Source organism: Dryas octopetala, chromosome 8 (genome assembly GCF_963921425.1).
Source record: "Dryas octopetala chromosome 8, drDryOcto1.1, whole genome shotgun sequence".
In the NCBI taxonomy this organism is placed as follows: domain Eukaryota; kingdom Viridiplantae; phylum Streptophyta; class Magnoliopsida; order Rosales; family Rosaceae; genus Dryas; species Dryas octopetala.
Window position 1 is genome coordinate 232122 of NC_141373.1, and position 11584 is coordinate 243705.

At 36.9% G+C, this 11584-nt stretch overlaps 1 protein-coding gene across 1 annotated transcript; it reads left to right on the forward strand.

Moving 5' to 3' along the window:
* The first annotated feature begins 4959 nt into the window (after nt 1-4959).
* On the forward strand, nt 4960-10675 carry LOC147275529 (U3 ribonucleoprotein (Utp) family protein). Its single transcript, XM_086253719.1, has 11 exons — nt 4960-5255; nt 5361-5469; nt 5848-6329; nt 6724-6945; nt 7083-7415; nt 7737-8108; nt 8203-8283; nt 8411-8494; nt 8582-8965; nt 9873-10004; nt 10160-10675. Exons 1-11 carry the CDS (start codon nt 4980-4982, stop codon nt 10331-10333), a joined length of 2649 nt encoding a protein of 882 aa, XP_086109845.1. The 5' UTR covers nt 4960-4979; the 3' UTR covers nt 10334-10675.
* The last annotated feature ends 909 nt before the right edge of the window (nt 10676-11584 follow it).

Genomic DNA, 11584 nt, shown 5'->3' on the forward strand with positions numbered 1-11584 from the left:
GGAAAAAGCTGATGCCTACTCCATGTAGGGAATCATATCTACCTAGGGAGCAGTCCAGCCCCTCCCTCTCTCAATAACCCAAACATAAATACGCACACTCAAAACCTTCTCCCCAACACGCAAAGCCTACGTGCACTCTTACATTATTCTCTATTCCCATGCTTGCACTTGCTCTACTACATCTCCATTTTTTATCAAATATCTTTGCTAACAATTGAATAATGTGTCGGTACGTGCACCAGTGTCTTACTTATTAAAAGTAAAATGAAAAAATGAACTCATATTTAAATAAATAAAACAAATGGACACATAATTTGGTGGATATAACAATATTATCCTATATATATTTGGTCCCAAAAAGAAAAAGTTGAGGCTCCAATTGGCCCCACCGCAATAGGATGATCTAGGAGGCCTACAGAACATCATATATGGCCATAGATTCCTGATCCAAGGCAGGGTAGGATTGCTCATTGCATGATGTATGGGCATTGCAAGCATTGCCATATTGGTAGGGCCGGGACATATTAAATGTTTTAGATGCATGTGTTTGTCTGTCTCTGTGCACTGAATCCTGGAAGGAACAAAAAGGGTGGTGGGTTTTGTGAAAATAAGGCAGACAGGACTCCCCTTTGGGTCTCCTCAGATATATCTCTACTTTGAATTTCTTCACGTACAACATGATACAACATCATGGCATGGCATGGCATGGCATGGCATGGCATGGCATGGCTTCGCTTCACAGTGGGTTTTCCTCCCCACCAGTACCTTCAATTTACTCCTCCAAAGACATGATCCAAACACACACACACACTCTCTCTCTCTTCCCATTTGCCCCTATAAATACGTGAGCTTCTTCCTTCATCCAATTCACAATTCAACAATTCTTCAAGTAGTGTAGTGTGTGACTGTGTGTGTGGTGGTAGGCTCTGTGGCAGGTGAGTGTTCCTTGTTGGAGAAGCAGGGCACGTGCAAACCCCTCTGCCTTTGCTTTTTCAAATGCAAGCTAGAAACTTGTTGCACGTGCTCCCCTTCTCCAACATGGGTTCCTCACCTTTTAATTCCTCTGTCTCTCTTCAAAGTTCAAACATGGATCCAACTTCATGTTCCCCCAGTACTGTACGTAATGCAATCACTCCAACTTAATCATCTATATATCTCCTCTAATTTGTTTTATCCAAATTTCTGCAGGCCAAATATTATAAAACAAATTAGCATACAGATAAATGCTGTTCTGTACATGGGTGTGACAGAGAATTATATCTTCTTTGATGTTAAGTTGTATACTCTCTGATAGAGATGCTAAGTGATCCAAGCCAGATTACTGTTCCATAATTTGCTACCAAATAATAGTCCAACACCATGAACTCAGATTTTATGACAAATCAATTGTCATATTATTTTTATTTTACTTTTACTCTCTGTCATGCATGCATATCCCAAATAAATTGTCTAATTACACATTATTTTGGGCACAAATGTAATAATTGTCTAATATATAATTATAAAAGGTGGCAAGTACTGTACAAGAACCTTATCATCAGTTTTCTCAGTCTATTTGGATTTTGGACTATGGAGGTCTACTGATTATTTCATGTGGTAGCAAATAAATAAAGTAGGGGAGCCTGGGGGTTGGAAATCATCATATTTGTTTAAGCCTAATTTATGAGCACCCAAAAAAGTACTCGACAGATCCAAGCTTTTTATAGAAACTTTAAATGCAAATTATACATTTATACCCTTCTTCAAGAGTATTAAAAATGATTATTTTTAAACAATTAAAATAAGTATGTTTGGGGAATATGCAAGAGTGTGTTGTAGTAAAAGTGTCATATTTTCTCAACCACAGAGAGGTATCATCTTTTAAATTAGGACCTGCTATGAGTGTGCTGGCTGCTGAGTACATTTTTTAGACACCTATAGAATTACGTTTTGCTTACACCAAGTTTTGTTCAACCAAATCAATATGCATGATGATTCCTAGCTAAGTTCAAAATGGATGAATCCATGAATTCGATTTTTGTGACCAAGCATAAAATAACGAAAGGTGGATTTGCATTATGTTATGTATAGAGTGCTTAGTTTCTTCTCCTTGGATATACAAATTATGTGACATGTAAGGATATCTAGAAAAATATGACTTACCATTTAGATTCATGCGTATGAGATATTGATAAAACATAAATAAATTTAGATTTGGTATCATGGAATCGTTAAATATCTCTTACATACCATAATTTTGACTGCATGATTCTAACTACGATATATTTTTATTTTTTACAATGTAATCATAAAAATTTAACATCAAACCTTATCTAAAAGAAATGTTAGGATTATGTACGTTTTTAGTTTTCTCACTTCCAATCTCTAGGCCCAAACACCCAACCAACATGCGATTAACTTTGATTGTCTCATTGTCGATGAAAGTGATTTTTTTTTTTCTATTCTTCTAATTATTAAAAATTTCAATCACATAATATCATATGTAGATGTTCTGCCATTGTAGAATTATAGAATAAGTACCATGCAAGAACCCCAAACACAGTCATATATGGAGCATTACAAGACTTTGGTTGATGCCATGTTTTAAAATTGGCTTTAGCCTAGTTAACTTGCCAAGTTGTGCGGATGTTCAATGGTCGGGGAGAGACTTGTATTTTCATATATGTTTTGAGTTTGTGAAGAAGGAAAACTAGAAGAGACACGTTGCGAGAATAAATGTATAATAGATATGTGTTGATGCAAATTTTCGTAAGAGAGATGCAACAACTTAAGGAGAATGATCTGGCTGATTGGTAGCCTTGCTGGATGATGAAATGGATGTTGACTCGAGATCTTCCTGCACAAACATAAGATCAAAGGATAAGGACCGGCATGGTACCAGCCAAATATGCTCCGATGATGAAGTCAGTGATGTGTATTTGGAGGTGTTTGAGTAAGAACAAGGAAGAACAAGTGACGAACTTAGGAGAACAAGGAAGAACAAGGTAAGATCTCCTGAGTTTTATTCTCAGCAAGTTGAGTGTATTTTGATAGGTCTTTTCGTTGTGAGTAGAGGTGTCAAACGGGTCGGGCCGGCCCGAGCACGACACGGCACGGCACGGCACGGCACGATTAAATGGGCCGGGCTAGGCCGAAGTTTTTAGCCCATCGGGCACGGCACGGCACGAGCACGACACGGGCCAAGCACGACACGAGCACGGGCACGAAATGGGCCCGAATTAGGCACGACTATTTTAACATTGTTTTTTCTATTTTTAAAGAACTTTTCAACAAAAATATTCAATTTTCATGAAAAATAATGTTAATATTTAATTATAAATAAGAAAAAATATCATAAGATTAGTTTTATCACTATAAAAAATAAAAATAAAAATAGGTCCGTGGGCCGGCCCGTTTAAGGCACGGCACGAGCACGAATGGCCCGCGGGCCATGGGCCGTGCTGGGCTTAGATCTTAACTATATGGGCCGGCCCGAGCACGGCACGAAAGCACGATGAACTCAACTTAAACGGGTCGGGCCGGGCCGGGCCGGCCCGTTTGACACCTCTAGTTGTGAGTGAAGTTATGTATATCTTTTTGTGCATGTAAGTTGGCTTATATAGACAAGGGAAGTTGTGAAGGGTAAGTTACTTGCATGAGGGTGAATGGTTGAGAAAAGGCCACGCGTTTGGCCATGAATAGTAGCATGCACAACTATTCACCTCCTGTACATTCAATGTTGCATTCAATGCAAGAATGGAAGATCAAGTGAGATGCTCTAATAGTCATGGCTGTGAGCTGGGATGTCTCATCTGTCAGAGATATTCGAGTAAGGCGGTTCGTCCTGACTCCAATCTTTTAGAATGGCAGTGGGATCTGAGCCGAATCGATCATAGATATCGTATATGCATGTATGAAACATATCCACGTTCGAATCTGGCGTGGATGAACTGGTCCAGACGAAGCTCGATGTACAATGTGACAGTCATCACTCGACAATAGCCCGTTGTCTGAAAAGATGATCACCAGGAGCCGAACCGAACCGAACCGAACTGGGATAACCAAGAAAAGATGAACACTCAATTTCTTGGAAGATCCTCAAATCGGGTCGGATCAGATATGGGGGATCCACTGAGACGAGCCGATCCGAATTGGCAATGAAAATGTGCCGAGCTGATGTGGTAACGTGAAGGTCTAAGTTTGACCGTTGAAAAGTCAAAGCTTGAAGTTGGATCTGACTAGCCACGTGTCTATCCATGATTGGTTTGTTAAATTCATGTGAGTTTATCCACAAACAATGTGTATAGAAGTTAATTAGCTACTCCCTTGTTGGTAGTAGATGGATATCATTTGGTACCATTATGGTAGGATTGGATATACAAGTTCTTATTATATGGAACATTATATTAATATATTCCCCATTAAGACCACTTTAAAGCATTATCAAAGAAAACTAGGACAATCTTTAGAGGGAACTAAACTTTGCTCACATAGACATTACACTATTAACATAGATGGCATAACAAAACCTTGAATACAAAGATAAACGACTATTCGGGCTTATTTGAGAGTGCTTCTGTAAGAAGTGATTTTGCTCAATAACGCTTTCACTAGAAGCGTTTTTGTTAGAAATTCATAAATTTTTTTGAAAAAAATTCAAGTACTTTCTTGTTAATATATTTGAAAGCGCTTTTATAACAAAAAAAACGCTTCTTATTTTTTTGCCAAATATAAGTAAAAGCGCTTTTAACTATTTAAAAGTGCTTTTAAACTTTCTAAAAACACTGTGAAACAAGCCCATCTCCTTGATCAATTGGAATGGTGAAGGCATTCGCTGTGTTGGGCTTGGGCCCAAACATGTGAACTTGTATCAATCAATTGGGCTTCGAGTGATGAGGAGAGTGGATCCAAATAATCCAGGCATCAACTTATTGGAATGGAGGCTGTGTAGAGTGTAGGTAATATAGGTTTGCTGCTCACCGCTCACCGAGGCGACGACTATGGCGGGCACAAAGCGAAAAGCCAGAGGAGGCGAGGGTAAGAGAGATAAGGCAAAGGGCAATAAAAGAGAAAGAAGAGGCCCTCACTTGCCCAACTCTCTGAAAAGGGAGCTCGACCGCTTAAACCCCAGCACCGCCGACGTTGATGAAGATATTGATTCCGACCAGGGAGAGGTTTATGAGTACGAAGAGGTTGTGGCGGAGGAGGACTCCAAGAAGAACCGCCGCTACGACCCGGTCGAGAACCTCGAGTACCAGCTACCAGATGATTTTGAGGTTCGATACTATCCAATTACAATGAATTTATGATTTTCTTTTTCGTGCTTTGCATATGTGCTCTTCTGCTCATTTTTCTGAAATGTCTGTTATCTTCTTATGTAGGATGAAAATGTGACATCGGATGATGACAGTGAGGTTGAAGAGGATGATGATGGAAGGCATGCAAAGATGTGGGGTGGAATCACAGGAATCCCAAGTGAGGCGTTTGAAGGTAAGACAATGCTTACTTTTTGACAGTTTTGTTTATCTCAATTAGCTAAATTTACTTGTGTTTAGAGCAAATTATTGATTCGGCTGTATGTAGAAAGAGTTTGTATTCTTCCATTATGCGAGAAGCTTAAAAAAGTTCAATCTAATAGTTTTCAGGATAGCTTGTTGCTTATGAAAGGTCCAAATGCTGATGTACAAACATGATGCAATTCTTGTGTTCATGAATCAAATTACTGTTTCTCATGTGGTTAAGCCTTTCAAACATTGAACAAGATTGGATAGTGTTTAAAATCCCCAAATGTGCATTTACAGTTATCTATCATTGCTTGAGGATATTTCTTAATGACGTGACTGCCTGTGAATTTAATATACTTTTCAGAGAAGAAGAAGATGAAAAACAATGTTGTTATATCAGAGGCATATCCTGAGTCCGAGTATAACCCTACTCGTGATATTTTGGATGGTGAAGGACCAGTTAGTATTGGAGACCTTCTGGACCCTCTCCACGGAAAGTCTGGTTATAGCAAACTTAGACAGAGAATTCATCAAGTGGAAAAGAAATCTGTGCCTATTCAAGCTCCACTTCCGAAAGCAGAGCAAGATAGATTGGAGAGGAAGGCAGCATATGAAAAATCAAAGGAAGAGTTACATAAGTGGGAGCCAATCATTAAGAGGAACAGAGAGGCGCCTACCATATATTTTGATGAGGATATAGATGTGGGTTTTTCAACTGTGGGAGCAATGGCATCTGAGTTCAAACCTAGAACTGAATTTGAGAAGAAAATTGCTTCACTAGTGTATGATGACCAGGTCATGGATGCTCACAGGAAAGATGGTTCAAGGCTTCTTGAATTAAATAAGGTGTGTATGGCACACTTGTGTTCTTGATTGAATATGTTGTTTTATTAGATGAATTTTGGCAACATAGTGTCGCCTTTTGCTTCAAAATTGCAAATTCATCTGGCAGTACTCATATCTAAGAGAATGGAGAAGCCAGGCTGCTAAACTGCGTGATTGGACATTGAAATAATTTGACACGATTGAAATGAGATTGTGATAATTGATTAAACGTTGATGCCAACTTAGTTTTTCGGTTTCTTCTGTTCTCTGTATGGTTGTCAGTAATCATTCATGATTCTGAGTTTCTGCTACTATCTTTTTACTTGTTGGTCTTGTATTGAGTATTGTGCAACTACATTGGTCTGTGCCTCTACAAGCTAAATTAATGTTTCTTGTTCCTATTGATGCTTGGCAGGTATCTGCTGAAGATGAGAGGGACCGCCAGAATCGAATTGCCAAAATGCGCAGCCTTCTTTTCCGTCATGAAATGAAAACAAAACACATAAAAAAGATCAAATCCAAAACATATCATCGTTTGTTGAAGAAAGACAGATCAAAGGCAACCTCTGCCCAAAGTTTAATGGATCCAGAAGCTGCTAAAGAACTTGCAATAAAGCAAGAGTACGAACGAGCAAAGGTGATTGATTTTGCCCCATATATAGGTGGAAAATAACTTGTATTGCGTCTGTTATTGCATTACATCCTCTATAAACATCTTTGTTATACAAGCAAAAAGAAAAGTGTTAATTCTTTTCCCTTTTCAATTTGATTCAGGAACGTATGACTCTGAGGCACAAAGGCAGCTCCAAGTGGGCAAAGCGCATCAAAGAGCGTGGTTTGGATGTCCAAGATGAAGGTACTCGGACTGCTATAGCTGAATTGCAGCACCTGCGTACTCAGTTGACAAGGAAAATGAATTCTATGAAGGATAGTAGCAGCAGCAGCAGTGATGATAGTAGTGATGAGGATGATGTAGATGTAAAGTCAGCTGGTTCAGACCAGGGTAGGGCATTAAAGTTGTTAGAAAAAGCAAAGGAGAAGACACTACAAGTGTTAGATGAAGATGATGAAGTGCCTAACTCAGGAGTGCTTTCATTACCTTTTATGGTAAATTTTGGTGTTTCTTGCTAGTTTCAGGTCTTAAATAATTTAATAGTGGTTTACAACTACCATGGAGCGAATGCCATTGTTTGAATCCTTTGTTTGGAAAAAAAAAAAAAAAAGGTTATGCTTTATTATGTCAGCACTTATGTTAATTATCTTCAAAAGGCCAGGGGACAAGGAAAAGAACCATGACTTATTGCTTATATCATTCCATCGACTTTATCAAGTCCATTCTTCTTGTGGTCCTTATATTGTAAAGTTGTTGATTAGTGATTGTTTTTATTTATATATTTTAACATCTCTGCTTGGTTTGTTCTGACATAGATGCGTGGATTGAAAAAAAAGAATGAGGCCGCTGCTGAAGAAGCTAAACTTGCTCTTCAAGAGTTTGAGTCATGGTCAAAGCAGTTAGAGGATTCAAGTGGGCCAGAAAATCCCAAAGTAGGCCCTCCAAGTGGTAGAATGGTCTTCAATGGATCTAGAAAGGAGGCTCCACAATCAAGTAATAACATTAAATCAGAGAATAAGATTAAATCAGATAATTATTATGGTAATAGTGATAGTGAAGATGACTTGGAGCCCAATGAAGATATTGATGTCCGAAAGGACAGAAGTAATGATTTGCCGAAGGATGTCAATATTGGTTCTGTTTTACTTAATGAAGATTCTGAGAATCATAAGGATTCTCTTTTCAAGGTGATGGGGTTTCTTAATTATTTTTTCTGTCCTTTTTTGGAACCCTCTCTTTTGTTCCATGAACATGAAATCTGCAATCTCTTGCGGTTCGCAGGACTTCGATGATATTGTTCAAGACCCAGGTCCCAAGACAACACATGAGGTTTCTATTTTTGCTTCAGGCACATGGAGAAAGGTTATTTTTGCTTTCAATCTCTTTTACTTCCCCTTCCATATGAATCAATCGAGTTTTTTTTTATCAAATTTTTTATGATGAATATGTGCTTTTTTTTTTTGGTATTTATTATGTATAATGAATACAGATGAAAAGTGGGAATAATGCAGATGCCAAAGCCAAAAAGTCTCTTGGACCCCTGGAATCAGCTGTGCTCAATCAAAATTTGCAAGTATGACCTTTTTGCATTTGTAATACTTGCACAACATTTTTATGATTGATTGGCTGCCTAAACCTTTCAAATATGTTTCTGCTGCAGGAGCCTGTGAAGGATTTGGATGAGGATAGTGATGCAGATAGTGAGGGGCAGATGGTAGATGGGATTCTTTCTGCAGGTCCAGAACCATCTTATGAACTTCCTTCTCAAGATGAGTTAATTCGTCAAGCCTTTGCAGCGGATGATGTGGAGGAAGACTTTGAGAAGGACAAACAGGATATTCTGAATGAGGAAAATCCTGAACCTGAAAAGCCTGTTTTACTTCCTGGATGGGGTCAGTGGACTCATGTACAGAAAAAGAAAGGCTTACCTTCTTGGATGCTGAAAGAACATGAAAGTGCCAAGAAGAAGAGGGAAGAAAGCCTTAAAAAGAGGAAAGATGCACATCTTAAACATGTTATTATCTCGGAAAAGTTGGATAAAAAGGTTAGTGGTTTTCATAATATTACTCACTTTTCATCAAATAGATATGACGTCCCATATAAATTAATGTTTGAATTCACATGGAAACTATCGACGGTAGAAATTAGTAGACAGAGAGCTATGGTTATTACTAAACTAAACCTTAATACTGCTGTCTATAACTAAGCAGCTGCTACATAATTGAGTTGACTAGCCTAGTACAATTAGTTTCTGGAGAATTATAAGATTGATGGAGTTAGACAGTCATGCTACATGGATAGAGTGCTGAGCATTGAGTAAACAACATGTTCATAAAATGAATGTAAAAAAATGGGATGTTGATGTGTTAGAAGACAAGAAAGCATAGAACTCAAAATGATCAATACGCAAGAGGGTTAAGTAGCACCTATTGGAGATAAAATGAGAGAACCAGCTACAGACCTACAGTGTTTTGGACATGTTCAACGAAGATCAGTAGATGCATTAGTTAGAAAGAGTGAGTTAATCAATATAGAGGGTAGTGATATGTGATGAGAAAGACCAAACATAATATGGGTGGAGCTAATTAAGAAAGATAAGATAGATCTATGTATCTTACTTTAATGAAACTATGGCCCATGATAGGACGAAATAGAGGACCAGAATTCATGTAGTTGATCGCAAATACCTCTGGCAGGGCACCATAGTTGTTGATAAGATGGTTATTATTAAAGCTGTGTGACTCTTCAAATAAGATCAAGTAATTAGGATTTGTATAGTCAATTCAGTTCTGATAATACTTTGCCTTAATGCATTGCAGTAAAGTTCTCTTATTTTCCCATTTATTTGGTGGTCATCTCATTAAACTGATCTTAACGTCCAAAAGTCTGTGATTATGCTTGATTTTGGTGATTAAGTCGCCCTTTCCTTTGTATTTATTTGAATATGGCAGGCTGAGAAACTTTATACAAAAGCATTACCTTACCCTTTCACGTCCAAGGAAGTTTTTGAACAGAGCATTCGCATGCCCCTTGGTCCTGAATTCAACCCTGCAACTGCAGTTGGAGCTCTTAATCGGCCTGAAGTAAGTGACTCATTACAATTCCATTGCAGATTGACTATCCTTGTAGAAAATTATGACTCTTTTTGCATCAATGACCTGTCATAAGGAACCTGGACTGTTGGATCCTACTTTATTACTTCTGGTCTGATTTCTTACCTTAAATGCATTTTGTGCAGGTGATGAAGAAACCCGGTGTAATTATAAAACCCATCGAGTTTGAGGAGGTGAATCCTCATGAAAAGGCAGAGGAGCACAAACAGAGTGGACAGAAACAGAAGAAGAACAAGAACAAGAGTAAAACCAATAGTGGGAAAACTGCGCCAAAGACGAAGACTAAGGGAAAGAGTTAATAACGTGACACTATTTGTGGGAAATTTTTTTCTGGTTCCATTCTTTCCATGGTATAAACATTCCCAATTTTCAATGTTTTGGAAGATGGAAGAGTGAAAGAAGAATATTGAGATCAAGCGGAAATACTTGAGCCATATTTGCTGGTCAATATTTAGTTTGTTATAATGTGTTTGTGTATTTTTATATTTATTATTCCTCATGCAAGCAAATAGTCTAGTAGAAAAGATTTAAGTTAGTCTAAACTAATTATTGAATTTTATCTTTTTTAAGTTATGTTTTTTGCTAGAGTTTTTACAGATCAATGGATAGAATTAGATTGATCGAAGAGGATGTTTTGGCTATGAGAAAATATGAAGTTTATTTATACTTTGTTTCTCTCTTATTTGTTTATGAGTTTATACTTTATTTCTTAGAATCAAACATCCAGATAAAGGAACACAAATGGTTGTACCTAGTTTTTGTTTATTCAACAATTCCATTCATTATTTAAAATCAATTCCATTCATTATTTAAAATTCAACGGGAGTGAAATTTTATGATTTTTAAAATTATAACTAAAGTTTAATAATCAGGTCTATTGATTTTAATTACTAAATTTCAATAATTTTTTAGTTTAGGTATTAAAATTAAATAGCATTTTAAATTAGGTACTAATTAAAAAGTCAAACAAATTAATAAACTAAAAGGTATTAGAATTTACATATATTACATCACATGCCACTACTATAAAAAAATAAAAATAATATTACATCACAAATATTACATTAATTTATACTATATTGTATTAAAAAAATAAATAAATCCAGTCACAACTTAGCTGTGACTGTCTTGGTAAATTGAAAAAGACAACTCACACCACTATACTATATATTATTTTGAGTAAAAATATTGTTTTGACCTTTATTTATACTATATTGTAGTATAATTTCTCTAAAAAAAAATCAATTGAATCACAACTTAACTGTGACTGTCTCACAACTTAGATGTGAATGTCGTTCAGTCACAACTAAATTTGAAGTTGTGAGTGTCGTACAGTCACAACTAAATGTGAAATTGAGACTACATTAGCAAATTTTCAAGATAATATAAAAGTCACAAGGACAATTTTTTCAAAACCTTATAAATTTTAATTAACACTCATCATATGTGGGCCAAAGGATAAAAATGTCAAATGGAAAAGGCTCAAATCAAAAGGGCCAACATATTTGTGACCTAATTTAAAAAACTACATTTAAATTTGGTAGTTTAAT